This window comes from Trichoderma asperellum, chromosome 3 (genome assembly GCF_020647865.1).
Source record: "Trichoderma asperellum chromosome 3, complete sequence".
NCBI lineage: Eukaryota > Fungi > Ascomycota > Sordariomycetes > Hypocreales > Hypocreaceae > Trichoderma > Trichoderma asperellum.
Window position 1 is genome coordinate 4,634,227 of NC_089417.1, and position 25,439 is coordinate 4,659,665.

Sequence of the window (25,439 nt, forward strand, 5' to 3'; positions counted from 1 at the left end):
CGCAGTACAGCCGCTCTACCTCCAGCGGCAACGCCAATGCCTGGGTCAAGGGCCCCCGGAGGCCCCATTCACGCACTAGCTCGTGACGCTCCAGGGAGTCATGGCAGGCTGATCCAGGGCGTCTCAGCGTCATTTGACCACTGGCGGTGGGCCGCTATCGATAGCAGCTGGCGACGTCAGTCTGGAGTACCCGAGATGTCACTGCCTACACCGACGGTACCTGTGCCACCATGGCTGAGAGTTACTTCGTATTTGGCGTTTTGGACGAGACTCAGTTATGCTGCGGGGACGTACTACGACAGCCCTGATTGTGATCCAAACCTGTCTCAGCGCAGTGCCGCGGACTGCCTAGCCTTGGTGCCTGTGACTCTGCTCTACGTAAACGGCACAGGCACGAGCTTGGAGCATTAGGTGTGTGCTACTACTGCCTTGTCTTGGTGCTAGGCAGCCCTCCTGATAGCGACCGTGCGACGGCAGAGGTCCAATGGCAGCAGACGCCGTTTGCCTATCATGCACTCCAAGGCCATCCTATCCTGGACAGCGCACGCATCTGCGCCCCTGGAACCGCTTGGCCAGACACTGTCCGGATTACTGGCATATGCACCAGGCGGTGGATCGGCGGGTCGCGGCATGGTTTGTGCATTCGAGAGATAGGGCCAAGGCCAACCACAGGCTGCATTCACGCAATGCACGGAGGGACGCCGCAGCCTTTGCCAGGCATCCGAGCATGCTACTGTAGGGCGGCTTAGCAGCAGCAGAGGAAAAGCTCACAGCCTGGAAATTCTGCCTGCGGCCCGCACGGTACGTGATTGTGCGATTGAATTGGCTCATCTGTACTCCGTAGCAGCATCATGTCAGTTTATCTTGCCCCGTTGAAAGTCTTACAGGCTGCTTCTACTTACTTATCTACTACAGTAAGATGTATGTATGTATGTATGTATGTATGTATGTATGTATGTATATAGATCAGTACATGGCGGTGTCTACATGCAGAGTCCGCAGGAGTGCAGTCCCTCAAAAGCAAAATCAAAATCAAAGATTACGGAGCTGCGTCCAATGACTCTTTCTGCTTCGGCATGTCGTAGGCCTCCACGATCCTCTTCCCGACCGACTCGCCGCTCCAATACGCCCCAGTTGCCGTCCCCAGCGCAACAAACGGCGCCGTGTGTTCTCCCGCCAACCACAGGCCGTGTTCCGGCAGACCGCGCCTCATAGTTTTGATGTCCTCATCTCCGTTGGATAGGCCGACCTGGAAATTACTGTAGCTACCGTAGCCGGCAAGCTCGTCACGCACCCAATCGGTTGCGAGACAGCAGACGGGCTGGCAGTCTGCTGAGCCTTCGGAGTACTGCGGCAGCCTGGAGTAATAAGGTTTGAAGAATTCCAGCAGGAAAGCGTCCTTCTTCTCTTGTCCGTCAATCTCAGCCACCTTGGCTGTCAGGTACTCCGACTGCTCGCCGTAAATGTAAAAGAGCAGCGTTGGGTGAGCTGCCTCAGGTGCAATGCTGGCCAGCTCGACCAATTCCTGATTCCACCCGCGAGCATTCTCAGCGTGATATTCGGGCGCTATCCATTGGGCAAAGCCATGTACTCTGCGGCCCTCGCCTTCGGCTGGGAGCCAGAATGCCTTGGGGAAGCTAATGTAGACCTGTGAAGTGGAGAGGACACTGTTAGTGATCTCAATCTAATGGTAATACAGGCTGTTGTTCTCTCGCCGTGGCTAGCTGACCTTTTCAAGACACCCATAGCCAATGGAGCCAATCGCCTTTGTTAGGACCGACGGCAGGGGAGGGTCGAATGCGGCGAGATTTTGTTTCAGCCACCCTAGAGGACATGTGATAACCAGTTCGTCAAACGCCAAAGTCTGTCCGCTCTTCAGCTGCACTCGAGTCTCATCATTTGGATCTGTCCGGCACGATATCTTGTCGACGATGGAGTCCAGTTTGATGGTGGCACTAGAAAGTGCTGGTCTTGAAACCTCTTGGAGGATTTTTTCGTATGTGCCGGCGCAAAAGAGATTCTCTGTGCCATGATTAGCACTATTCTGCGTGCGAAACAGTCGGTCAAGTCTCGCTTTCTATGCGGATAGGTCTCAACTCACCCCCTTCGATGCATTCCTCGAGCCAAAAGAACTTCAAGCTCTGTTGGCCAACGGGGCTGCCGATAAAAGTACCCCACATCTCAGACATCTTCAAAACCATTTCTCTCTTTTTCTGGAAATCGTCCTCAGATTCGGGTATCTTTTCCACCACCTTTTCTTTGAAGAAATCCAACAAGCTAAGTTTCTCGTCGATATCTGCAGAGGATTTGTTCGAATGCACGAATGCATCTTGAATGATATCCCACACCAGGGAAGAGTATTTTTCTCCTTCTGTTACCGGTAACAAATCCCCAGACTCGTTAAACACGTAAGACGCTACATCCCAAGTTCCAACGGCTGTCCCCGTTTGTTTGGCCAGATCCAGCATAGGGTTGTCATCAGTGCCGTGTATCCAGTTGGGTCCCATATCAACCAAATGGCCATTTCCGAGCCTCGCTTGGCAAAGCCTACCGCCGATTCGACTACGGCCCTCGATGATTGTTACTTGGAATCCATGTTGTAGCAGGATATCTGCGCACCGGAGGCCAGACAGTCCTGCGCCGACGATGCCTACGTGCGGTTTTGAGCCCGGGCTAATTTTTCTGAGCTATTGGAGGCTGTGTGAGTACCAGTTCAAGTCAATTGGGGGAAATTCCTGTGATTCAAAGGGCTGGGTGCTGTTCTTTTGGTGTTCTTAGCAAGTTCGTGCGGGTAACACGAGGGGTTGTACAAAACGATATGACATGGTAGGGTGGGCCAAGAATTCTAAAAGACCAAGAAAGGGCATAGGTGGATAGTTGGCTTATACCTGCTTGAAACTGTCCATGGTCACGGCTCTACCTAGCGAATGATCCGATGCCAGCTGCACCAGGCTGTGGAGTCGTGTTGCCCAGAGATCCTGGTATATTCTGGATGAACTTTGTTTCGAGAGACTAACTGGATACATTGCATAAGCGTCCATGTTGCCAAGTGGTGCTGATGCAGAGACCAGCAGCTGTATGATGAGTTGTGTCACTTGACTCAGTTGGAGACTATGGGCAGATGCGCTGTAAGGGTGCAGATGGACAGTATGAGTGAGACGATATGCGGCGTGAATGCAGTAAGTCAGACAGATGCAGGGTGCTGAGTAAAGAGATGGATAGGAATAAGAACGAGAGAATAGCCGAGATTGATTCACAAATCAAATCCATGTGCATGTATCTGATATGCGAGATAATGAGGCCAAGCAGCGAGTGGTAGGCTCTGATAGATAGATTAAAAGAGCGCTATTGGTCGATCACGAGGCCAGCGTCGCATCCAGGCCACGAGGGACCAAGAAGTCCGGTGACTGGAGGTGGCCAAGTGCCGGCGCTTGCCACACACAAGTACTTGCAAGAGCTAGCCCGCAAATGGGCATTTTCAAATAAGAAATATTCCATGACGAGTGCATATGTTGATATGTATATAGATGCTGGAGGCGTGCAAGTGAAGATAGAATAGAGCTTAGGCGTGTAAGACGTCAAGACAGTGCCGACAATCACTGGACGGCGCGGCTGCTGCTCAACACTGGGAGATAAAAGAGATAAAACAAAAGGACTGAAAAAAAGGTGCTGGTCGATCTTACGTACCAAGGCGTGATAAGGAACGGAACATGTACTTGTAGAGTGCCCTCCCAGGATATCCAACTTCGTTAAGTCGTAATGTAACCAACCAACGCTGTAGACTTATACTCGCTTCAAAAGCTTGGCGTTACTGACAAGAAGAGGCTGAAAAAAAGTTCTCGCCAGTTTCCGAATAAATCGTTCAGTCACTGAGGCAGAAGTGGGTTTTCCATGGCTCCGGGCGGATTCATTTTCAGGGTCCATCCAGCCCTGTTTAGAATAGCGCCTATTTCCAGCTTTAGTGCAATGGCCTGATTCTTCGTTCAGTGCTGTGTATAAGCGGCCTCGCTGTAAGCCATATATTGTCCGCGAAACAGTTAATTTACAATTACAAAGTATATCATGCGAATTATGAACATGATGCACCCAGTAAAAATTAGACAGGGAAGAGAGAGAGAGAGAGAAAGAGAGAGAGAAGGGGCCCCAGCATCACAGCAGACACTGAGACAGGCCGAATAGAACCCCCACAGTCCAAGGGCGATGCAGAAAGGTACCCACTACGATCTCTGCCGAGGCTCAAGATCCCTCAACCAATAAATGCGGCAATGCGATGCTAATCCGGGAAGTCGTTGGTATGCGGAGAGCGTTCCCCATTTTGAGACGGATGAATGATAATCTCTAGTATGCAGTTTTGCGCCCAACGATGAAATCATCCCTTCAGTCCTTTGAACAACAGCCCTACAGTGCCTCTTAGCTCGTACGTGGATTCGAATACTCGTATTAGAACACAACAGGGCCGTCACATCAAAATGACATTGGCTATTACCACGAGAAAATCAAACCAAATCCCCAGATTCTACATCGAATCTAAACCCCATACTTCTCGCCAATGACCCTCCGCCGAACACAGCAATATGTTCTCTGCTTCCGGCTTTCCCAAATGCCAAGTACGATAAAATCCCCAACTTCCACAGCGCTAAGACAAAGACAGAACTGCCCCCGGAGCGCTAAACAGGGATAGCAACCGTTGAAAGCTGCGTTTCCATGCCTTCCAGCCAATAGCGACCCTTCTATTTCACCCCAGGTACCCGCGTCTCCAAGCCGAGGCTCGGGCACAAAGATTCAGAGCAGTCGAATGAGCCGCTGTGTCAGCTTTAAAGCGACGTCGACTCCAGGAAATGCAATCGACCTAGCTCTCGTTTTAAACTTTTCATCCCTTGTCATTCATCTCTTCTCCTTCTCTCATCTTCTTTCCCTTCTTTCAAGTCTTGCATCGTCTTTTGCTTCATCTTCTCTGTTTCCTCCCCCTTCAGCTCAAATTCCCAAACCACAATGGCTCCCCCAGCAAAGACCTTCACCCGCGAAGAGGTCCGCAACCACACCTCCGAAGACTCCCTCTGGTGCGTCATCGACCACGTTGTCTACGACCTCACCGACTTCGTCGACGCCCACCCCGGCGGCGAGAGCGTGCTCAAGCAAATCGCCGGCCAGGACGCCACCTCAGCCTTCTACAACCTCCACCGCCACGAGGTCCTTTCCCGCTATGAAGACCTCGCCATCGGCACCATCGAGGGCGAGAAGCCCGAAGTCATCACCCCCCAGCCTGGCGACCTCAGCCCGGTCCCCTACGCCGAGCCCTTGTGGCTGACCCCTCACTTCAAGAGCCCTTACTTCAAGGACTCTCACCACTCGCTCCGCAAGGCCATCCGCATCTTCACCGACGAGGTCGTCAAGCCCGAGGCCCTCGAGTGCGAGGCCACTGGCCGCCATGTCAGCCAAGAAGTCATTGACAAGATGAGCAAATCCGGCGTCATCCACATGCGCCTCGGCCCCGGAAAGCATCTCCACGGTGTGAACCTCCTCAACGGCGCCGTCAAGGGCGAGGAATTTGACTACTTCCACGACATGGTCATGTGTCAGGAGATGACCCGCCCCATGATGCGAGGCTTCCAAGACGGCAACTTGGCCGGTATGGCGATTGGCCTCACAGCCGTGCTCAACTTTGCTCGCGAGGGCCCGTGGAAGAAGAAGATTGTCGATGAAGTCTTCAGCGGTAGAAAGAAGCTCTGCCTGGCCATCACCGAGGCCTTTGCCGGCTCTGACGTCGCCGGTCTTCGCACCACTGCCGAGAAGACGCCCGATGGAAAGCACTACGTAAGTTGTCTCTCGTTGCTCTTCTCTCACCAGCTAGCAAATCATTCTAACCATCAATATCTCTGCAGATCGTCAATGGAACCAAGAAGTGGATCACCAACGGTGTCTTCTGCGACTACTTCGTCGTCGGTGTCCGCACCGGCAAAGCCCTCAGCGTGGTGCTCATCGAGCGCGGCGAGGGCGTCGAGACCAAGTCCATCAAGACCTCCTACTCTACCACCGCAGGAACCGCCTACATCACCTTTGATAACGTCAAGGTCCCCGTGGAGAACCTGCTTGGCGAGGAGAACAAGGGCATCCACGTCATCCTCAGCAACTTCAACCACGAGCGCTGGGCCATGGCCTGCAGCTCCATTGCCGCCTCGCGCTTCATCACCGAGGAGTGCTTGAAGTGGGCAAACCAGCGCATTGTCTTTGGCAAGCGTCTCATTGACCAGCCAGTCATTCGTCAAAAGTGAGTATCAAATTCCGCTGTAAAAAGAAAAGAAAAAAGAGGCAGGTAGCTAACCAGTTTCACTCTCTAGGCTTGCCAAGATGATTGCCCTCGTCGAGGCCAACCAGTCCTGGCTCGAGACAATTACATACCAAATGTGCAACATGCCCTACAAGCAGCAGGCCATCCACCTCGCCGGCCCCATCGGCCTGCTCAAGATGAGCATCACCCGCGTGGCCCACGAAGTCGCCGACGAAGCCGTCCAGATCTGGGGTGGCCGTGGCTTGACCCAGTCCGGCATGGGCAAGTACGTCGAGATTTTCAACCGGACGTACAAGTTCGATGCCATCCTTGGTGGCGCCGAGGAGATTCTCGGTGATTTGGGCGTGAGACAGGCGATGAGGAACTTCCCCAAGGCTATGCTGTAAGACAAAGATAACAGTACTGGGGATTATTTGTTATTGCGCCTAGCGCCTAGCACCTGGGTGTAAAGGAAAACTATTTGTGCTATTGCGTTACGTGGGTGTTTATTTGGGCCACATAGTGTACGGCGTTTGTTTTTTCAAATTTGGGGTTACTTATAGCCATAGTAGATATTCAAGACTACATGTAGATATGCCTAAAGCAAAGTAAAATATCAAGCTTTTTACCGTTTAATATAGCCCTGTACCACGCGACTCATAGGAGCCACTCAAAGACTAATAGAACTACATCCACATAATGTCTACGCCATACCATACCCACATTCAAACTCTTACCCGAATATAAGCGGCTTTAACAAAAACCCCTATCCTTTCAGCCACCATTGTCTCGAGGGAGAAAAAAAAATTCAACTAGCAAAAAAAAGCAGAAACGAGGCACCACATAACTAATCATTTAATAGCGTAATTCTTCTGCTCTTCCTATGTCACTAGATATACACAGATAGCTTGCTAGCAAATCAAAGCCTAACCCAACACCCCCCATTCCGCCCGCCTATTCTTCCGCCAGAAAATACAAACGCTCCTCCACCATTTCCCTCCCGATGCAAATAATCTCTCTAGACTAAAAGGAGGGAAAATAATCGAAAACTGAATAAAAAGAGTAATAGAAAGGAGAATAGAGCAAACAAATAGGAATGGAAACAAGGGCTATCAGAAAAGATTTTACTGGGCCCAAAACATCTCGTATATGTTTGTGCTGCTTCTGCTACAAAATTTCAAGCGAGTCTATACCTACAATTTGGCCCAGAAACTGAAAAAAAGGGGGGGAGGTCCGAAAGAAGGGTATATCTGAACCCCCATGATACTTTGCTTATTGTTTCGTAGAATCCCATTTCCATGAACGTATGAAAAAAGAAATTAAAGAAAAATATCCACGGATAGAACCATGATGCCGCGAATTTCTTCCGTGTTCGATGGAAGATCTTGATTGTTCAAGGCTCTCCCTCCTGCGCCCGCTTTATCTCTTGAGCCTGCATCTTCGTCTTGTTCAGCTCCCTCATAACGTATTCGTATGTGAGCATTGTCACCGTTGCAGCAGGGACGGCTCGCATCATGTTAGTGCCCATTCCAGCGTAGAACGCCCTCCATCCTTCTTCATAGAGGATGGTTCGGAATGTCATGACGACCCCTCTATATTTCGGTCCAGATGCTACCTTGGCTCCTGGTGCCGCCATATCTACCAGGAAGGTCTCGCCAGCAACCGGCCGTCTCTGGGTTTGCAGCCTAGTCCGAATGACTTCGTGCGGGTAAGTCGCACTGCTGGCTAAGATTTTCGATAGAATGGAAGCAGACAGAATGCCCGTCCAGTGGGCTTTTTCTCCTTCCTGTACTTCACCCATACCTTGCCCGGTGAATGCTGTCTTCAAAAATTCATACGTAGGGAACTGAACGGCAACATGCGTCAAGCCGAGAAGAGCAGGGGTAAGACCAGAGTAAAACGAAGAAAGGCCTTCGGAAGAATACATCTTCCTCGCCGCATCAATCGTCGATCGGTAATGCCAGTCGTGGAGAATCGGCCTTGCTGTCGGGGTATTACCAGGACGAGCAAATGCGTGGTGGCCTCTAGCCACGTTCGGATTGCTCTGCGACATCAGTCGGGTCTTGATAACCCATATTGGGTTCGTTACAACGGTGCTGCTCGCACCAGCGACGATGGATGACCAAAAGCTCACAATGTGTGGGTTGTCTGCTCACGAAGGGAAAGTCAGTCAGCCAAGGGAAAAAAAAAAAAAGTCCAAAATGGATTAAATCCGACGGAGTTACGTACCGTTATACTGATGTAAGAACGTCTTGCTCTTGTTGTAAACGGTAAACCACACTGCCCAGGTCGGCAAATATCCAAGCACAATGGGCCCCAGGCCCCGGTACAGGCCCCGAATTCCTTCCTCACGCAGGATGACCTTGGCTGTTCCTATCAGCCCATTATACAATTTCGGATGTCCGACATGCCGGCCCTTGTCTACTAGGGTAAGGCCGCCCTGGGCCTGCAGCTTGGTCTTGATAACATCAAGCGGACAAGTCACAACGCCAGACGTGAAGCCACCAATAGCCCCTGATATGGCATTGAATTGGGAATCGGAGGCGGAGAGTGTCCATCGGTGCAGCGGGGTTAAACCCCCGGCTATTGAGGGCATTGGAGAATCGGCAACAGAGGCGAGTCGATAGGGAGATGACGCATGATCTGCAGACGAAGGCTGAGTTTGTTCGGGGGACTGGTCGTGAGACATAGCACCCTCTTTAACGATGGAAAAAGAAAAAAGAACAAGAGAGAAAAGTCTAATATTTCAACAGTCGAAACGGCGCTTGTGGGGGGTAGTATCGGGGTGTAGAATCTGGCGGCGAAGGTTATGTTATGTTGTATTCTGCTGGCGATGATATCAAGATCGCTTTCTTGATCCGATCCTGTAGCGTCTCTTAGAGACAGTCCCCAGCGTAGCCTATAAGGGTGGAAGACACCGCTCTGCGGCTCTACCCGTAAACTATTCGAAGAAAAAAAAAGAAAAATTTGGTTATTCTCCTTCCAACCCTGCTGTCGATATGTATGGTGTTTTCAAATCGAGGATCCGTCCGGTCCAGGAAGTCCGGGTACTGCGGGGAACGCTCCCACGCGCAGTAACCGTCCTTGCCTAGCGAACGCCGCCGGCCATTGACTTGTGCGAAGGCCAAAGAGAGTCGCCCAGAGCGGCTGAGGCTATGGGATGAATCGCGCTGGTCGGGGTGTAAGGAGGCGTCTGCGCAGGAGGAGAGAAGGCAGAGGATGGGAGTGGAAAGAGGGAAAAGAATGGAAGAGCGTGTGGAGAGTGCGAAGAAGATAGCCACAGGCAATCGGTTTCCGCTGGCCCACGCTTCTCCGGGTCTCCCCCAGCGTTTTCAACTGTAGCAAAGCGCTGGTTTGGGGCTTTAGCGGGAGGGGGCTCGGCCTTCTATTTCCACTGGACTTGAGCCCCTCTCAGCGCTAAAGTGGCTATCAGAACAGCGAGCAAACAAGTAGCGCTAGCGACTCAACCCGTAAAACCAGAGTACAATGTTTTCCCTTCAGGGCACAAGTTCGCAACTCGCAAAATGCAGGGGGGGGCAAAGAAAAAAAATGTCACTACGTCAGAGACAAATGACGCAAATTTAGCCAGGGCCCAGGCATTTAGAACAAACGCCGACAAAAGCAAGCATTAGTAGGCCTCGCTGTTGGTAATTGGCATGACGAGCACTTGTAGATCTGATCTCACTTCATATACAACTTCAGAGTACGCCCATCGGCATCCTCACATGCCGCTCGGCTGTCTAATTGCAGGCCAGCCATGCTTCTGCAACTGCATTGTCATCACATGCTGACGTATGGCAACCCTCCAGCAGCCCCCCCAAAACGAATGCAACGGGCCATTGTCCTGCATCTTCCGCGCAGCATCAAGCCAAGGCCAAGTTCGTGATTGGGACACAAAGCGCCGGTCTCGTTCCCCACATCGGGCGTGGTTCGCTTCCGGGTCCCTCCGTGGGCTGTAGCAAAGCCATTTAAAATGGCTTTGAAAAAACATGGTACCGTTTTTCAAACCGTTATTTACTGAAGCCTAAAAGAGAAATAGTTAACCCCCCACCAAAAACGCTGCCACTTTAGCACCTTGCACGTGACATCCCGAGCTCTCCCAACTTTTGCGGCCCGCCGAATCATCCCATTTCGCGCAATCCTCACGAAAAGGCCAATCCGAGAACCGCAGCCGCCTCTCTCTCTCGCAGCATCTCCCCCTATCGCCGCCCTTACAGTCGCCCGACATGGTCTCTCTCGCTCCTTACGTCTTGAAGCGGCCTTGGCTGACCAAGATGCTGACGCCCGCTGCCAATTGGTATGCTAGCGCTGCCGGCTACCGCCAGCTCGGTCTGAGGTACGAACCGAATCTTTTAAAGCTTTTTGCGCGGATGTCAGCAATGGTTATGGAGGAGGGAATGATATATGGCATGGAGAGAGGAGGAAACTTTTTAAAAAGAGAATTGCTGGTATAGAATTGGGCAATATGGGACCAGGCCATGCTAACGCTATGCTCTCCCTAATACCAGATACGACGATCTCCTCGAGGAAGAGAACGAAGCTGTCCAGATCGCCCTGAAGCGTCTGTCTGCCAAGGAGTCCTACGAGCGTGTCTACCGCATCCGTCGCTCCGTCCAGTGCAGCTACACCCACAAGCTGCTCCCCAAGGACCAGTGGACCAAGCCCGAGGAGGTACGACTATATTCCCGCCGCGATACAAACATATATAATTATACCATGTATAATTATTATATAACCCTCGATATAAAACCTTTTTTTTTTTCCAATATCTGCAAACTAACAATATTTAACTAGGATGTCCCCTACCTGCGATCCATCCTGGCTCAAGTCGAGGCCGAGCTGGCCGAAAAGGACGCTCTGGACTCCATGACTGTCATCAAGAAGCACTAAAAAGAGAAGGAGAGAAAGGAATAAAGAAAATGATAAATGTACTCATTGGTTTTGAGAATCAGGATCAAGTAGCGGCGGCGAAGTGATGGTTATTCAGAGATTCTACACAGGTCTCTTGTATTAAAATCAAAATATTATAGACATGGTCTAGCCTCTTTACTCCCTCGCCCATCAACCAACCAACCTCTAATTATATGCAGTAATTACTTGTGATTTATTCTTTTTTCAAATACCCTTACTCAAACTGGCTATGTTATTAATAGTACAGGAGTAAAAAAAAATGCACTTTTGGAAGCAACAAAGAAAAGAGACTCCCCGCCAACAAAATGCTTTTCTTAACCCTGACCCAAACATCCCTCTTTCGAAGCCCAGTCTAGTCTAGACGTGCCGCCGTATAAAAAAATCAATATCTGCCCTGTAGCCAGAGCCGGTCCCCCCCCCCCCCCCCTTTTTTCATCCTCTTTTTATCGTCTCGACAAAAAACTAAGAATCCTGCCGAGACGCCAGAACGCCAAATCTGACCCGCTGGGCATCTGCCAACTTTCTGCCTCCGTTATCGTTTTACGAGTCCTCTTTCCTGTTGTGCCCTCCATTCTCGCCTATGCTCATCCTTGACATGAAATAGTAAATGGCTTTTGTATCAAACATCATTTAATACTGTAGTTGTCATGTACAAATCCTCCAATGCAAATCTCTCATTTCCTATCCGGCCCTTTGACCCCGTAGATCCATTATGTTGTGGTAGAGTCAGAGGGTACCAAGCCAGGGGCTCTCTTATATACGCTGGTAAAACAAGAGGTATGCCACCTTGTTGTCCTTGATGCTGTCCTTGACTGATTTCTCTTTGACAGCCCCGTTAGCCCCGCCATTGACGACACTGCTCCATCGCTTGCCGTTGGCTGGCGCCGTAACTTGCTTCCAGCCGTCTTCATCACCAGTATCTTCATCATTCATCGCTCCAAATCGGTTGTTGGTGACACTCGAGGTAGCTTCCTTTCGTGTGTCTTTGTGATCTTCTTCAGATCCTGTTTCAGCAACATCCTCAGGACGTATGCGTCGAATAACGGTATCGTCTAACCGAATCCACTCGCGACCGTCCTGTCGTCTCACATCTACCGTGTAGTGACCACCGCTGGCGTTCTTTCCATGGTGGTAGACGACACTGATAAGCTTGTATCTAGGCATCGAGCTATCGCGTTTTTGCCGTGACAAAGCCTCGCGAGGAATTTCAAGCTCCAAAGGATATCCAATCTTCTTCCAGATCTTGACCGTTCCATGGCCTTCAGCGTCGAACTGGAACCGTTTCAGGTGGAGAATTAAGACAGGAGGCAGCGATTCGATGAAGACTTGCTTGGTAGCAACGACATCTTTTCCGCGTGGCGAGTTAAAGTCGCCCTGAATGCGCTCTGGCCGGGTCAGCCCACGTAGGGCATCAACAACATTCCTGACATCTGGTGACTGAATATCCAATTGGAGAGGCTGGTAGCGTTCTGTGGTGATGGAATCTTTCAACCCGGGCACGCGAAATTCAGATCTCAAAAGGCCGCCAAAAATCTTGGTAATAGGAGTCGAAGTATTGTGGCCTGATAGGCGAGATACTGCAGCCCGTTGCTTGCGGCCGACCTCAAGCCAATCATCGGAAGCTGCAACAGATCCACCGGTTGAGGTGTTGGATGAGGGCACTTCTTCGGCTGCGATTGACAGATCTTTCATGACATGTGTACACTCGTCATCGAGGGACTGAAGAAGGAAGCCCAAAAATTCCTCTGCGTCTTGTTGATGACCACGCTAAAACCGGGAGTCAGTTACAAGTTTCGGGTTTAAAGGAGGGAGGTAGATAGAGGGGAATTAACTCACTCGCATGCTGTCAAATCGAGATAGTTGTCGGATGGCGTCATAAACAAACTCGGGTGTAAATGGTTCGCCATAGCGCTCGAGGTCCTCGCTCTTCAGGTTACGGTTCAGCTGCTCAACCGACGACGACGACTTGAGAACCCTATATTCCCTCATAAACATAATCAAAGCGTCAATCAAAGGAGTCTCGCTCTTGAAGCTATGAGCAGCCCTCTTGCCAACTTGATCAAGCAAGTCGTAAAAAGGTACACAGAACATGAGCACTTGAAGCACCTAAAATAACAAGTTAGTTACCATTTCCTCAAAATTTGATTATTTCCAAAGAATAGTCTTACGGAATTCATGTAACACATATTACCAGTGTTGATGAGTCCACGTGGCTCAAGGAAGTCGAGTTTACCGTTGTTCTCAACTGCATATGACTGGATTGCTTCCGCAAGGGAATTGACATTTGACTTGGAAAAGGCAGAGCCGGGGAAATTGTTAGCATCTGCCGAATCACCATTGACGCCATTGGCACCATTCACTCCTGAGCCGTCGACCGGAGCTCGTGCTGATGGTTTGGCAAATAGATTGGCCCAGCTCGTGGGAGGAGCTTTGACTGCTGGGGCAGGAGCATCGTTTGTTCCGTCAGGGCTGGCCTCATCTGGATTGGCAGCCACAATGTCTTGGTCGTTAGGCTTGACAGCATCTTCGTTTGCCTTCTCTTGACTCGCAGTCTCAGGTTTGGGACCGTGCTTTGGCAGCACTGGAACCACAGGAATGGCGGGCGCAGCTGGGCGCGTGGTAGAAACATTGGTTGCAGTAGAATCCTTGGTTGTCTCCTTGGATTTTGATACTCCAGATGTTTCTGCACTAGGATCTCCCTTTTGCTTGGGAGCCGGAGCTTGAGTGCTCGGCTCGTCTTGGGCAGGGGGAGCAGGCTTCTGGCTGCCTTGTTCTCCAGCTACATCATGCTGCCCCGTAGGTAGGGATACCGCCTTGTCCCCCGCAACCAAAGGCTTTCTCTGCCGTTTTGTTCGTGAAGTCCTCACAGGGAATTCAACATCGGGATGTGACAGCCAGGGTAGCTATGTTTACTGAATTTAGCCAAACATGTACATTCTATCCAGCATTGCTTGTATAAACTTACCGGTGGTCGAAACGGCTCGCGTGGCTCGGCAGCAGCAACAGGGGCTGTAGTCGGAGCTGGAGCTGGAGATGGAGCTAGAGCTGTCTCCTGAGCAGGAGGGGTGGGCACAACAGGGGCTGGCTGAACACTCTGGGGCGTCTGGGGAGTTGTAGGCGTATGTGGAGGCAGCAATTGCGTCGAGTGTGTCGAAGACGGCGTATGAGGCAGGCCGGGGGCGGGAGCAAGCGGAGGTTGATACGGCGTGGTCGGGTTGGGCGACTGCGGAACGCCTCGGGGGTAGCTCGGTGGGATGCTGACGCCCACCATCGGGGCAAACTGCTGCATCGGCGGCGGCGACCTAGTGTAGCCCTGGTAAGGCATGTATCCAGGAGCCGGGACACCTCCGGCCTGGTACTGGTGCGGCGGCATGGCGTAGTATTGCTGGTGGCCGTATGGCGCATAGTTGGAGTACATCATGTGCTGAGGGTGCTGCGGATGTTGCTGATGCGGATAATGGTGAGGATGCTCTCGGTGCTGGTGGTAGGGCATGTTGTACTGCGGCTGCTTCCTCCGAGGGCCACCGCCCATGTTGCCCATGTGTCCCATGTTTCCGTTCATATCCATGCCGCCGTTGATGCCTCCGGCTGCAGCTTGTATGTTCTGCCCAGCCGGCAGATGGCGGTTACTCATCCTGCCGGCTTGGGGGATCGTACTGTTGCGGATATCGCCCAGTGCTGCTCCGGCATCTACTTGCGCCGCCAGCTGAGTGCGGGGAGGGGGAGATGTCGCAGCTGAGGTTGGCAGTCCTGGGCCGGCGTGGAGGAGATGGAGATTGCTGGTTCGAGCTGCGCGACGCGGATGGAGATGCGCAAACGGGTGGCGTGACCGGCGACAGTGGCGATTGTGCCGCCAGGGTCGAAAGCAGGAGGATCAAGAATCGAGAAGCGGTATGATCGTGAGAGGCTCGAGGCCAAGATGCCCGTGTCGGCACTTGCTTGCAGGAGTCGAGGCTGCAGCCAGGCGGGTGCGAGGAGTAAAAATGGGCTGTAGAAGCGGACGGCGATGTTTGGAAGCGCTCGCTGGCTTAGAGTTGCGGCTGGCTCCTACAGGCCTCACTCTAGCGCGGAAGGCAGAAATTGGTTGTGTGGCCGTGACTGGAGTTTAGTTTAGCGTGCAGAGATCGCCCCAGCGTCCGTGCCCTCCGTTTGCTGGAGAGATCCGAGGATTGGCCGACACCGGATAGAGGCTGCGAAATACGGAGTGCTGCGAGAGTTTTGTATTCAGTTTGGCGCAAGTGGGTGGCCAACGGTAGTGTAATCACCAATGCATGATTTCGTGTAGAATCCCTTTATAATTGTTTCCTAGGAGTAGTTTATGATTTTTTTAAACTGTACAAGGTTTCATGAGATCCAGTCCTTGGATTATCTATCTAGGCAGGTACTATTTATAGCATGATAGTACTGACAAGAACGTACTAGCATCCGCATCACTGAATCAAGACTTGTAAGCTGAAGAATGAATAAGGAAATGGAGCTTCTGTGAATCGGTAATATCTATTGGAATCAACCATCATTTATTTACATGCTCTAACCAGATCAAACAGCCAATCAACAGCCCCGAACCCTTATGTAACCCTGACGCCGATGCTTGCCATATACTTGCGCTATGCTCCATACATGTACTCTCTCTCTGTCTCTCTCTAATGCGCCGCCATATTCTCTGATTGCTCGTAATCAAAGTAATCTATTCGTCTCTGAATAGCCACATGCCACCAGGACGCATAGCCTCTCTATATCGATCTGCGATTGCGCGCTTCTCTCTCTTTTGCGCCTCTTCCCTGTCAGCCGCCAGCTGCTGTGTATCTGGAAAGTCGGCATTCCAAAATCCCGGGGGAGACTGCATGCGAGCGAAGCGGTGTCTATGTCTGCCGTATTTGTTGGCCAATTCTTCTGTCTTGGCTTCGATCCACGTTTCGTCTCTTTCAGCCTTGGTCATGGATGCTAGTCGGTATGAACGTTCGCCCATGTAATTCTCTAGTAGCTTCTGCTCTTCTTGTCGCTGTGCTGCTGTCAACGGTGGATCTGGCCGATATGATAGAGCCAGTTCTCGAAAATGCTTCCCGCAGCAGTGCATATCTGTACATCCTCGAAGGCCTGCCCTCTCATCCTTGTCTCTGACGACTTCCGAATAAGCATAGTCTTGGCCATCGTTTGACAAGGGATTGACCTTGAAGTCATCGAGTCGAAGATCGGCCAGAGGCTTATGACGGAGACCTGATGTCGGTCTTTTGCTAGGAGACTTATCTCGAGCAGGACCTTTCTTATCCAATTTGTTCAAAGGTGTTGTGAATTCCGAATTCAAACTGCCACGCTTCTTGGTCTGTCGCAGAGTCTTGTCAAAGGGCAGGGCTCTAGGCTCGGGGAACATGAGGCTAAGAGGCGTGTCTTCAGCTGAAGCAATACCTGGCTGGCGATTTTGCGGAGTTCGAGTAATGGCTGATATATTCTCCGAAGTTGGGGTGTTCAACAGCGAATCCAGCCGACCCTTAGTAGCTGTGTTGGGCGTAGGCAAAGCTTTTGAACCCTTTTCAAATCTATGCTTTCTATAAGGAGTGCCATCTTCCGCCAATGCTGCAATGCCGTGGGCTAATCCATCTTTCACAGGTAGGGGGGGATTATCATCAACAATGCTTTTCGACACTCTCTTATTACCACTGATGGGAGTAAGCACAGGCGGCCTGTGGGGATTCTTGGCTGAGTATCGCAGCCCATCTGCCCATACGTAGCCAGACTTTGGAGTTGTGTGAGGAGCTAATCTCGGCTCTTCTTTTTCCTGCTCGGCATTCGAAGCGTCCAGATCTTTGCGTTTTCGTGGGGTGGTTATCCTCTGCGCTATATCGTCAAGATCAATGCTCTCCTGGATGTTAAACTGATAGTGTTCAGATGCAGTAATCGGGCTAGAATTATTTGGCTCAGCCTTAATTCTTGGGACTGTGGCAATTGTGCATGTGTCGTCTTCAACTCTTCTCCGCTTCAACGATCTTTCTGACACCACCACCGGAAGATCGGAAGATGGTTCCTGTTTGATATCTACTGGATCCTGATCGTCGCTAGGTGCTGGTAGAGGCGGTAGATCTTCAGTCTCTGCTTCATCAGGATCTCCTTGAGTAGATTGTAGCTGCGCATCTTCCACATCGGTAATTGACTGACTATCAGGAATTATCCGAGTAGCAGGCGGTGGCATGGCTTCAAGAGCAGCAGTTTGGTTGTCTGAACTGATATGTGTGTGGCGTGATCCACCAGAGTTATTAACATCTGGTTCCTCAAGAATTCGTATTCCATGCTTCTCTTCAGCTACTCGAGCAATATTTTCCAACTTCTTTGCTCGTTCCATCCACACATCGCGCTCGCCTTTTCTCTTCCTAATAAGCTCCACAGCTTGCTTGAAGTTGTCTGAAAGGGCATTGAATCTCATTTTGAACTTTACGAGCTCGTTACCTTCTGATCCTGTGGAGCTTGGGGGAGACGTTATAGCTGCTGAAGAGATGGGAGCTGGTAGAGTAGTGGTCATACTCGCAGTTGGAGTCTTCGACCCAGCTGCTGTGTCATCACTCTCGGTTGAATTGCTCGGATTGGCTGGAACAGGACTTGAGTTTGAGGACATGGCTGCCAGCTGAGCTCGCAACTTCTTGTTTTCAGCTTCCAGAGTTTCAATGATGGCGAGCTTGCTCTTTAGCAGCTCATTCCTTGCAGCAGCATCTAAAGCTGCCCTTCGCCCGAGCTCTTTCCCATGTTAATACGACGACCTCGTCGAGACGGAGAGAGCTCCAACGTACCATCTTGGAGCTCACGATCAATGATCTCCCATACATGATCCAGAGCTTCGCGCACAGCTGCCCGCCCTCTTCCAGACCAGCTTTCCATTTCAAGTCTCTTACAGTGAAGTTATGCTGTGCCAAGCAGGGAGACAAAGCTACGACACTAATACGTGAATGCTGCCGCAGCGAGTCGCGCGCCACAACAATGGCGGAAACGCCAGCCCACGTGACCCGCATTAAGAGCCAGCATAAGGTTGAGGTGGTGCCTAAAAACTACATGTACCACTGCTACTTTGTTGATATGGAGACACGTGCCTCATATTTGTGTTTTCAAAGCATCAATGCAAATCGCACAACAAGAGCCTCGCTTTCCATTTTCTCTCGGAGTTGCATGGAGGATGTTTGAATTTAGTAGGTGTAGAAATCCTCAGGTAGCCAGCCGCATTCATCCAGGCAACGCTTCATGGAGTTTGTAACTCGTTAGGATACATGTGCATGCACCAAGCCGTTGCTCACGGGAAATACTACGGGTTTCGCAGCTTGAATGCAATTGTAACACCACATCATATGCTACATAGGCCTAGGAAATTTCATAAACACTGGCCATTCCGCAATCGGAGCCAGCAAAAGCAAATTTGAGCACATTCTCATCCCATCTTCTCACTTTCAAGTGGCTGCGATTCACTCTGCAGCAGCGCTTTACAGGCGGCCTACAGCGCTGTAGCAGAACCCCAACCCTGAGCTGACGGCGGGCCATCGGTTTTTCCGCCCAGTGCAAGGGCCACCCACGCTCGCTCGGCTGTGCTTTAGTGGGCCACGGCCAGCTGTGCACTAGACCGGCCTAGGCTGAGGGCCCCAACACATAGTCCGTTATCGTCAAAAACTTTTCCCTTTTTCGTCTACACGTTTTTTTTCCAATATCAATTTGTGGAATCAACATCTTCGTCCCACAGCTTCTCGACTCTTCAACTTCAATCTCGATCGATATCGCAGTGAGTGACGCCCCGTCCATGCCACCACCCCTTATTGACGGAATATCGTCAATTCGTCATTCCCATTTCCCAAACCTCGGTGGCGCATCTGACATGTCGCCGCGAATTGGGTCGTTTGTTGCCCCTCAGCCTCAAGCCGGCAGATGGCCTTGCATTTTGGACTCTCGAAGCTCGCATGAATAGTCGCTAACTCTGATGACCTCGACTTCACAGTCTACTCTCTACCCAAAACACCAAGTCAATCATGGATTACGCACCCCGTGGAGCGTGTTACTCTTGTGAGTCTCTTCCCTTTTTCCTGTGCATCATGAGTTGCCACTTGTGCTACCTCACCTGAAATTCCCCCGCGTTTTTCTTCTCTGGGCCTGGTACCTTGATTTTTTCTGAGATGCTTGGCGGCCCCTCCAAATCCTAGGGCCAAAGCATTCCTTTGGGTCGTCTTGCAGAGCGTAAGCCTTGAGCTTCTACTGCTGCTATCAACTTTTCTCATTTTCTGATTTTTAATTGTTTTTTCTTACTCGTTTTCAATCTCATCTTCGCTCTCATCTTCATCGTCATCAATTATAGCCTTCACTAACAAGTTCATCTAGGCGGCAACACTGGCCACCAGGTACAGTAGAATCCTCTTCACCATCAACCTCACAAAAGGCATTCAGTTTAACAGGTTCTATTAGGCCCGTGACTGCCCCACCAAGGGACCTGCCAAGTGGTATGTATTATCATCGCTGTCGCCATGAGAATCAAATTTAAGTGCTAACCTCTCGATAGCTACAACTGCGGCGGTATGCTCTCCGTCTCCCTCTTGCAAATATTGGGATGAATTTGTTGCTGACAGCTAGCTACTTTCAATAGGCGAGGGCCATCTCAGTAAGCATTACCTGACGGGCAATTTCTCTTGTTTCTTGCTCACCCGCTGACTTTTCCCAGGCCGTGACTGCACTGAGCCCATGAAGGACAACAAGTCCTGCTACAAGTGTGGCCAGCCCGGCCACATCTCCCGCGACTGCCCCCAAGCTGGCGCTGCTGGAGGCCAGGCCGGCACTGAGTGCTACAAGGTATGTGATTGATCATCTCGACAAATGCATAAAATGAAACTAATGGGTTTTATTCTCTAGTGCGGCGAGAAGGGCCACATTGCCCGCAGCTGCCCCAAGTCCGGATTCGGTGGCAACTCCTATGGCGGCAACAGCGGCTACGGTGGTGGTGCCGGCAAGACCTGCTACTCCTGCGGCGGCTACGGCCACATGTCTCGTATGTATCAGTCATCTCGATTTGTCCATGAACTTCATACTAACCTCTCCGCAGGCGAGTGCGTCAACGGCATGAAGTGCTACAACTGTGGCGAGTCCGGCCACTATTCCCGCGACTGTCCTAAGGAGGCCGCTGGTGGCGAGAAGATCTGCTACAAGTGCCAGCAGAGCGGCCACGTTCAGGCTCAGTGCCCTAACTAAATGGCGGAAGCTGTTTTCTCCATGGTTCATCTGATGGAGAGAGAGTTGGCGTGGCAGCTTATGATACCCACGATGATAGTCTCTTTTGACTGTCTTTTTTTCTTTGAGTTATGGATTTCTTTCCGAGCATTTTTCCAGGCTGCGGACAAAAAGTTGATTCGGTATGATCGATACGACCATATAACGGCTTATCATGCAACTCACGTTGTTAAGTGCTTGTGGGCTATATAGGTTTCAGCCTATATGCTGAGGACATCTTGGGATTGATGCATTCGATGCGGCTCGTGATTTGGCAATGGAAGGAAGACACGCTGTGTTTTTTTCAGGGGACATTTGAAGGATGAATATTTTTCTTTCGTCTTAGTATGACTCTACGTCAAGATGCTACTGCTGAGAAGGAGAGACCTAAGAGCATGCGATATACCAGGTTGATAGTGAAACAATTAAGGGACACCGGCATTGAAATTGCTGCATTTTAAGTTTGCGATATAAAATCCTGCTCTCGCTCTCGATTTTTCATCAATCGTGATACTGCAAATTTGTGAGAGAGCTCGTTGAAACTCAATTCCTCAAGACCAACTTGACTGCCGTCTGTGTTTCTGCCGAGACATGCCGTCAGTGCTTCGACAGCAGACGCATGGAGCCAAATAGAGGCCCTGCGCCCGAAGCTGCAGATAAGATGCAAGTCACTGCACGCACACCAACTCAATTTTTTAGTATCTCGGGCAACAGAGCACTCTGTCTTTACCGCCAACAACCGGTTTGTAGAAGCAAAAGAAGCTCGAATAGTGTTCGTAGTATGTATTGCCAGTCGATTACTCCTACCATAAATAGTGTATAAGCCGTATTCTGCTCTGTATAGGCTCATATGTATGGCGCAATAGATGGGCGGATGGGTGGATGGATGGGTACTTGCACACACACCTGGGCTCGCGACATGGACAAGTAAGCGAATCACAACCAAGCTCGGAGCGCTACGGAGACTTGCCGTCAGATACACGACCATCTCAACAAACCCCAGTCCACGGCTATATTCCGTAAACTGGAGCTCCGCGTTAATCCAACGGGTCCTAGCTTCGACAGAGCTCCAACTCGAATAGCCCAGCTCCTGTGATTGGCTGCCGCAGCCAGGCACAGGGCCGCCCAAGCAAGCTGCGCTGCCAATGGTGGATGGGATGGGGGTACCTACATGTACCTTGCTTGGGAACCGCATACGACGGCAGAATTTCTGGTGGTTTGCCCTGTCACGAAAGACGGCCAGGCCTCTGTCTGTTTTGTTTTTTTTTTTCCTCCTCCCCTTTAGCTTACTCCCAACGCCTCCTTCTTTCAACCGCGTTGTGCAGCATTATTGGCCTGTAATACGTGTCATTTTTTCTTCCCAGTTTTTGTTGTCCCGCAGGAAAAGTCGCGGCACAGACCAAAAACAAAAAAAGCAGCTGCTGGAAGACGCATACGCAGCCCTTATCAGACCAATATCATGCCTGTTGAGCTGCGCAAGCGCAAGGCCCCCGTGGCGCCGCCCGCGCCCGCGCCGACCAAGAAGAAGGCGGCTACTGCCAAGGGACGAAAGCCCGCCGCCGCAAAGGCCAAGGAGGACGTCAAGAAGCCAGATGCCGCGGCGGAGAAGCCATCCAAGGACGAGGAGGCCACCGACTCTGCGCCGGAAGCCCCTGAGGAGCAAGAGACGGTGAAGGACGCCAAGAAGGATGCCAAAGATGAGGCCAAGGATGAGGAGAAGAAGCCGGCTGCTGCGGGCAAGGTCGCTGTTGGCGATGTCATTGACCTCGAGGGATTCGGTGGCGAGATTCAAACAAACGATGGCGAGAAGACTACCTTGAAGAAGCTTGTCGATGATAGCAAGAGTGGTGTTGTTCTCTTCACCTACCCCAAGGCATCGACTCCAGGATGTAAGTCTTTTTTCCCTTCTACCACAATGTATATATATAGTATCGTCTACTGCTTCCCCTCTTCTGCTCTTCGCGCGTTTATCCGCGTTCTTTACCAGTTTATACAATTCTTGACGCGATTACACTTGCTAACTTGTCAATTCTCAGGCACCAACCAAGTGTGCCTGTTCCGCGACTCTTATGAACCTCTGACTGCCGATGGTCTTGCCATCTACGGCTTGAGCGCCGACTCAACCAAGGCCAACACCACCTTCAAGGAGAAGCAGAAGCTGCCCTACCCCCTCCTGTGCGACACCCAGGCGACTCTCATCGCTGCCATTGGCCTGAAGAAGCAGCCCAAGGGAACTCAGCGCGGCGTCTTTGTTGTCAACAAGGAGGGCAAGGTGCTTGTTGCCGAGCCTGGCGGTCCTGCTGCTACTGTGGACAGAGTCAAGGCCCTGGTCGAGGAGTTGAAGGGAAAGAACTAAGGAATTGGCTTCTTGTCTCTCTTTTCTCTCGTCCTTTTTGCCTCGTCCTGTTTCTTCGTATTGATGCTGCACATGTTGAAAGAAGAAGAAGAAGAAAAAATGTTCGCTTTGTCATATTACAAGTTGGCGTGGGAGTTGATCGGTATGAGGGATAGCAAGCGTGCTTATATTTGTCTACTGGCACTGGGAATCTATGTAGAGCCCACTATTCTCGTATGAATTGCTCTTTAGTCTCCTAAGGACCGTGTAAATTGATTTAGTCATTGGTTTCGCGTTGTCTTTGATGCTTGATTTGTTTGTGTAACTCCGTCGTTATGTCCAAGGAATAGTGGTATTCTGCCACGGTAAACTTGATAGAGAGGGAGTGGTAGCATTGTGTCCTTCTCGTTTGCTGGACATACGAGAGGATATTTGAAGATACTGCGAGTTACTCACGTAGTACACCTACTTTGAATGAAGAGGACCATGTTACGTTCAAGGTTGCTATTTCATCTTAATACTATGAGCAGGTAGAGGGCGAGGAATTGCGTAAGAATATTGTAGCAGCTATTGATGGGAGGAACAAGGTTAGTATTCTCTTTGGCAGAATTATTTTCGGGGGTTTATTAGTTGCGCAGCTAGATAGAATTTATTTATCAGTTGCGCAACACAGCGACTATCCTGTTCGTCTCTGACAATTGGTAAAATCACCATGTGCTGCGAGTTCTAGATAGGGTACAAAGTCGCAGCTACAAAAAGAGCCACCTCAGCAATAGACTTCCACCAATGAAATTGGAAACTGATATGATTTCATCAGAAGATATATTAAATCAAAAAGCTACATATACAATAAAATATACATTATATTTCTTCCCCTGCCGTTGTGAGTCGTACTATACTGCGCCAGAAATTGCGATGCCTCCATCTCTGTAGGGTATTGGCGCCGTCGGCAAAGCTTCGGCTAGACCTATCGCTAGCATTGCAGCTGCGAACTCGAGATCGACCAACTCCGAGCCAATTCGCTCGACATACAGCACTGCTACTATCCCATCGCTTCCGCAAGATGGCTTCTCAAGCGGCAGCAAAGGCTGCTGGTGGCCTTGTTTCCATCTCAAAGGTTCGAAATCCATGCGCGTTCTCGGCCATCTGCAGCCTCAATTGGCGCCAATTTACGCTCAATTCTGGCCTGCGGCTTCGTCCAGGACTAGCTATCAAGATGGACGAGGCAAGGTTATGCTGACCCTGAGCCCGTAGAAACAAACTCTCCAGTCCACCGGCATCTGGGAGACGGTCCGAAAGGCGTTTGCCATTGACCCCAACCGCTCCAACGGCGTCCCTCTAAATCCTTACTTCCGAAACCCGACTCCCGGCGGCCTGGACCCCCAGACTTACGATGACCCCGTCACCATTCCCGCCGGCGACATCGCCGACAACGCCTACTGGAAGCGTGACGTCCGTCGCTCGTACCCGCAGCTCAGCGTCGTGAACCAGGGCCACGCCGTGTCCCTGCTGACGGTCGGCAGCGCCGCAAACCCCAAGGTCGAGCTGATTGGAGAGGCCGGAGAGAAGACCCTCGTGGCCGCGCAGAAGGAGGGCGAGACAGGACTGGCCAAGTTCTTCGAGAAGGCCCCCAAGGATGTGGCCAAGGATGTGTTTGTCAATGGCCTGCCTCCCCTGCCGAGCGGACAGACCTTGGTGTCGGGAGCGTGGGATGTGCACAAGTACGAACTCAACGAGGAGCAGGAGCAGACATATGGTGCTGGGTAAGTTCTTTGCCCTGACTGTGATTATTTCCCTCGATATTAAGGAATGAGATTTGCTAATGATTTGAATGAAATAGCTATCCTTGCAGAACATTCAAATGAACTGGGTTAGGGTGGCTTTGTGTAAATATAGATGAGATGAAGAAAGATGATAGAATTTCCCACTGATCCTCTGTTTCCTTCTACGAACTCCTAATGTTTTCCCTTGATGATTCTAACCCGATACCATAACTCCGAAAATGCTAAATACCCTCTATAATTCTATATCGCTGATGATGAGATTGAAGAAGCCTTCCCTTCAGCAGACCATTGAAAATGTGTTTGATCCCAATGTCGTCGGCCAAGTCGTCCACCTAGCTCAGCATCTTCTCAATAATCTTGACTTTGCCCTGCGCCCTCTTGACCCGGTCATCAAAATCCTGCACAGCCTCATCGGAGTTTTCCGTAGACAGCGTGTCGGGCTCGACCAGAGCATATGCCAGCTTGATGTTCTTCTCCAGCCGTGGATTCTTCGGCAGTGGTGGCAGTGTGCAAGCCTCAGAGCACTTTTCGTCTGAAGCACCACCTGGCTGGGGGTTTTTGGGGAGTCTGTTTGCCCAAACGAGAGATTTACTGGCGATGCGGCCGCTTTCGAGAAACTTTTCGAAGCCCTTTTCCATGCCGAACGAGCGGCCTTCTATTCTTCCCGCGCGGGCTCCGTCTTGAACGCCTTGGTTGTAGCCTTCTGTGTAGAAGCGGTCTTCAAGAGTGAAGACGTCGTCGAAGAGATCAGACGACATTTTTGTAAATATTGATTTATTTTAAATAATTATGCTGAATTTTTATCGTATTCAAGCTGTACCTATGTAGCTGAATACACCACATATGAGGCTCGTTCTTGGTTAATAATACGTAGTGAGTCGAGACCGGCGCCAAAGAAAGTCTTGACCACCCTCCGAAT

General features: G+C 50.8%; 11 protein-coding genes across 12 annotated transcripts; 6 read left to right on the forward strand and 5 right to left on the reverse strand.

Moving 5' to 3' along the window:
* Window positions 1–36: 36 nt before the first annotated feature.
* On the forward strand, window positions 37–411 carry TrAFT101_006121 (uncharacterized protein; the record flags this gene model as incomplete). Its single annotated transcript, XM_066127663.1, has 1 exon — window positions 37–411. The coding sequence occupies one exon, from the start codon at window positions 37–39 to the stop codon at window positions 409–411; it is 375 nt and encodes a 124-aa protein (XP_065983776.1).
* A 415-nt stretch (window positions 412–826) lies between these two features.
* TrAFT101_006122 (uncharacterized protein) lies at window positions 827–3,258 on the reverse strand. 2 transcript variants are annotated; one of them, XM_024908210.2, is made up of 4 exons: window positions 2,889–3,258; window positions 2,102–2,687; window positions 1,730–2,022; window positions 922–1,648 (listed from the first exon to the last, which is right to left on the reverse strand). In XM_024908210.2, the coding sequence occupies exons 1-4, from the start codon at window positions 3,039–3,041 to the stop codon at window positions 1,040–1,042; spliced, it is 1,641 nt and encodes a 546-aa protein (XP_024760648.2). In that variant the 5' UTR covers window positions 3,042–3,258; the 3' UTR covers window positions 922–1,039. The 2 variants fall into 2 exon arrangements, with proteins under 2 accessions (XP_065983777.1, XP_024760648.2); XM_066127664.1 differs by having other exon boundaries at window positions 827–1,648; window positions 2,102–3,258.
* A 1,240-nt stretch (window positions 3,259–4,498) lies between these two features.
* Window positions 4,499–6,955, forward strand: TrAFT101_006123 (uncharacterized protein). Its single transcript, XM_024900185.2, has 3 exons — window positions 4,499–5,814; window positions 5,883–6,268; window positions 6,339–6,955. The coding sequence occupies exons 1-3, from the start codon at window positions 4,993–4,995 to the stop codon at window positions 6,673–6,675; spliced, it is 1,545 nt and encodes a 514-aa protein (XP_024760649.1). The 5' UTR covers window positions 4,499–4,992; the 3' UTR covers window positions 6,676–6,955.
* A 148-nt stretch (window positions 6,956–7,103) lies between these two features.
* On the reverse strand, window positions 7,104–9,547 carry TrAFT101_006124 (uncharacterized protein). The gene is made up of 2 exons (XM_024906730.2): window positions 8,498–9,547; window positions 7,104–8,416 (listed from the first exon to the last, which is right to left on the reverse strand). Exons 1-2 carry the CDS (start codon window positions 8,955–8,957, stop codon window positions 7,662–7,664), a joined length of 1,215 nt encoding a protein of 404 aa, XP_024760650.1. The 5' UTR covers window positions 8,958–9,547; the 3' UTR covers window positions 7,104–7,661.
* A 422-nt stretch (window positions 9,548–9,969) lies between these two features.
* Window positions 9,970–11,326, forward strand: QCR7 (Cytochrome b-c1 complex subunit 7). The gene is made up of 4 exons (XM_024908211.2): window positions 9,970–10,060; window positions 10,300–10,604; window positions 10,777–10,939; window positions 11,063–11,326. The coding sequence occupies exons 2-4, from the start codon at window positions 10,495–10,497 to the stop codon at window positions 11,156–11,158; spliced, it is 369 nt and encodes a 122-aa protein (XP_024760651.1). The 5' UTR covers window positions 9,970–10,060; window positions 10,300–10,494; the 3' UTR covers window positions 11,159–11,326.
* On the reverse strand, window positions 11,272–15,265 carry TrAFT101_006126 (uncharacterized protein). The gene is made up of 4 exons (XM_024900295.2): window positions 14,145–15,265; window positions 13,348–14,082; window positions 13,016–13,285; window positions 11,272–12,946 (listed from the first exon to the last, which is right to left on the reverse strand). Exons 1-4 carry the CDS (start codon window positions 14,811–14,813, stop codon window positions 11,933–11,935), a joined length of 2,688 nt encoding a protein of 895 aa, XP_024760652.2. The 5' UTR covers window positions 14,814–15,265; the 3' UTR covers window positions 11,272–11,932.
* A 402-nt stretch (window positions 15,266–15,667) lies between these two features.
* On the reverse strand, window positions 15,668–18,085 carry TrAFT101_006127 (uncharacterized protein). The gene is made up of 2 exons (XM_024909867.2): window positions 17,959–18,085; window positions 15,668–17,905 (listed from the first exon to the last, which is right to left on the reverse strand). The coding sequence occupies exons 1-2, from the start codon at window positions 18,044–18,046 to the stop codon at window positions 15,867–15,869; spliced, it is 2,127 nt and encodes a 708-aa protein (XP_024760653.2). The 5' UTR covers window positions 18,047–18,085; the 3' UTR covers window positions 15,668–15,866.
* Window positions 18,086–18,852: 767 nt separating this feature from the next.
* Window positions 18,853–20,887, forward strand: TrAFT101_006128 (uncharacterized protein). Its single transcript, XM_066127665.1, has 9 exons — window positions 18,853–18,932; window positions 19,146–19,210; window positions 19,523–19,542; window positions 19,607–19,641; window positions 19,701–19,714; window positions 19,785–19,799; window positions 19,860–19,987; window positions 20,048–20,183; window positions 20,238–20,887. Exons 2-9 carry the CDS (start codon window positions 19,177–19,179, stop codon window positions 20,381–20,383), a joined length of 528 nt encoding a protein of 175 aa, XP_065983778.1. The 5' UTR covers window positions 18,853–18,932; window positions 19,146–19,176; the 3' UTR covers window positions 20,384–20,887.
* Window positions 20,888–21,400: 513 nt separating this feature from the next.
* On the forward strand, window positions 21,401–23,098 carry TrAFT101_006129 (uncharacterized protein). Its single transcript, XM_024905264.2, has 2 exons — window positions 21,401–22,290; window positions 22,438–23,098. Exons 1-2 carry the CDS (start codon window positions 21,861–21,863, stop codon window positions 22,755–22,757), a joined length of 750 nt encoding a protein of 249 aa, XP_024760654.1. The 5' UTR covers window positions 21,401–21,860; the 3' UTR covers window positions 22,758–23,098.
* A 665-nt stretch (window positions 23,099–23,763) lies between these two features.
* Window positions 23,764–25,372, forward strand: TrAFT101_006130 (uncharacterized protein). The gene is made up of 3 exons (XM_024909868.2): window positions 23,764–23,853; window positions 23,991–24,499; window positions 24,577–25,372. The coding sequence occupies exons 1-3, from the start codon at window positions 23,800–23,802 to the stop codon at window positions 24,599–24,601; spliced, it is 588 nt and encodes a 195-aa protein (XP_024760655.1). The 5' UTR covers window positions 23,764–23,799; the 3' UTR covers window positions 24,602–25,372.
* On the reverse strand, window positions 24,853–25,278 carry TrAFT101_006131 (uncharacterized protein; the record flags this gene model as incomplete). Its single annotated transcript, XM_024909869.2, has 1 exon — window positions 24,853–25,278. The coding sequence occupies one exon, from the start codon at window positions 25,276–25,278 to the stop codon at window positions 24,853–24,855; it is 426 nt and encodes a 141-aa protein (XP_024760656.2).
* Window positions 25,373–25,439: the final 67 nt, after the last annotated feature.

Excerpts from the sequence above, each read along its gene's own strand:
- TrAFT101_006122 (XM_024908210.2), bottom strand. The coding sequence starts at position 3,041 with ATGGACGCTTATGCAATGTATCCAGTTAGTCTCTCGAAACAAAGTTCA. Across the intron at positions 2,023-2,101 it reads CGAGGAATGCATCGAAGGGG|AGAATCTCTTTTGCGCCGGC; the intron begins GTGAGTTGAGAC and ends ATCATGGCACAG. Across the intron at positions 1,649-1,729 it reads GCTATGGGTGTCTTGAAAAG|GTCTACATTAGCTTCCCCAA; the intron begins GTCAGCTAGCCA and ends TCCACTTCACAG.
- TrAFT101_006123 (XM_024900185.2), top strand. The coding sequence starts at position 4,993 with ATGGCTCCCCCAGCAAAGACCTTCACCCGCGAAGAGGTCCGCAACCAC. Across the intron at positions 5,815-5,882 it reads CGCCCGATGGAAAGCACTAC|ATCGTCAATGGAACCAAGAA; the intron begins GTAAGTTGTCTC and ends ATATCTCTGCAG. Across the intron at positions 6,269-6,338 it reads CAGCCAGTCATTCGTCAAAA|GCTTGCCAAGATGATTGCCC; the intron begins GTGAGTATCAAA and ends TTCACTCTCTAG.
- TrAFT101_006124 (XM_024906730.2), bottom strand. The coding sequence starts at position 8,957 with ATGTCTCACGACCAGTCCCCCGAACAAACTCAGCCTTCGTCTGCAGAT. Across the intron at positions 8,417-8,497 it reads GTTCTTACATCAGTATAACG|ACAACCCACACATTGTGAGC; the intron begins GTACGTAACTCC and ends CTTCGTGAGCAG.
- QCR7 (XM_024908211.2), top strand. The coding sequence starts at position 10,495 with ATGGTCTCTCTCGCTCCTTACGTCTTGAAGCGGCCTTGGCTGACCAAG. Across the intron at positions 10,605-10,776 it reads TACCGCCAGCTCGGTCTGAG|ATACGACGATCTCCTCGAGG; the intron begins GTACGAACCGAA and ends CCCTAATACCAG. Across the intron at positions 10,940-11,062 it reads AGTGGACCAAGCCCGAGGAG|GATGTCCCCTACCTGCGATC; the intron begins GTACGACTATAT and ends ATATTTAACTAG.
- TrAFT101_006126 (XM_024900295.2), bottom strand. The coding sequence starts at position 14,813 with ATGAGTAACCGCCATCTGCCGGCTGGGCAGAACATACAAGCTGCAGCC. Across the intron at positions 14,083-14,144 it reads GCGAGCCGTTTCGACCACCG|CTACCCTGGCTGTCACATCC; the intron begins GTAAGTTTATAC and ends CAGTAAACATAG. Across the intron at positions 12,947-13,015 it reads CTCGATTTGACAGCATGCGA|CGTGGTCATCAACAAGACGC; the intron begins GTGAGTTAATTC and ends TCCCGGTTTTAG.
- TrAFT101_006127 (XM_024909867.2), bottom strand. The coding sequence starts at position 18,046 with ATGGAAAGCTGGTCTGGAAGAGGGCGGGCAGCTGTGCGCGAAGCTCTG. Across the intron at positions 17,906-17,958 it reads TGATCGTGAGCTCCAAGATG|AGCTCGGGCGAAGGGCAGCT; the intron begins GTACGTTGGAGC and ends AACATGGGAAAG.
- TrAFT101_006128 (XM_066127665.1), top strand. The coding sequence starts at position 19,177 with ATGGATTACGCACCCCGTGGAGCGTGTTACTCTT. Across the intron at positions 19,988-20,047 it reads CCGGCACTGAGTGCTACAAG|TGCGGCGAGAAGGGCCACAT; the intron begins GTATGTGATTGA and ends TTTATTCTCTAG. Across the intron at positions 20,184-20,237 it reads CGGCTACGGCCACATGTCTC|GCGAGTGCGTCAACGGCATG; the intron begins GTATGTATCAGT and ends ACCTCTCCGCAG.
- TrAFT101_006129 (XM_024905264.2), top strand. The coding sequence starts at position 21,861 with ATGCCTGTTGAGCTGCGCAAGCGCAAGGCCCCCGTGGCGCCGCCCGCG. Across the intron at positions 22,291-22,437 it reads CAAGGCATCGACTCCAGGAT|GCACCAACCAAGTGTGCCTG; the intron begins GTAAGTCTTTTT and ends GTCAATTCTCAG.
- TrAFT101_006130 (XM_024909868.2), top strand. The coding sequence starts at position 23,800 with ATGGCTTCTCAAGCGGCAGCAAAGGCTGCTGGTGGCCTTGTTTCCATC. Across the intron at positions 23,854-23,990 it reads GCCTTGTTTCCATCTCAAAG|AAACAAACTCTCCAGTCCAC; the intron begins GTTCGAAATCCA and ends CTGAGCCCGTAG. Across the intron at positions 24,500-24,576 it reads GAGCAGACATATGGTGCTGG|CTATCCTTGCAGAACATTCA; the intron begins GTAAGTTCTTTG and ends TGAATGAAATAG.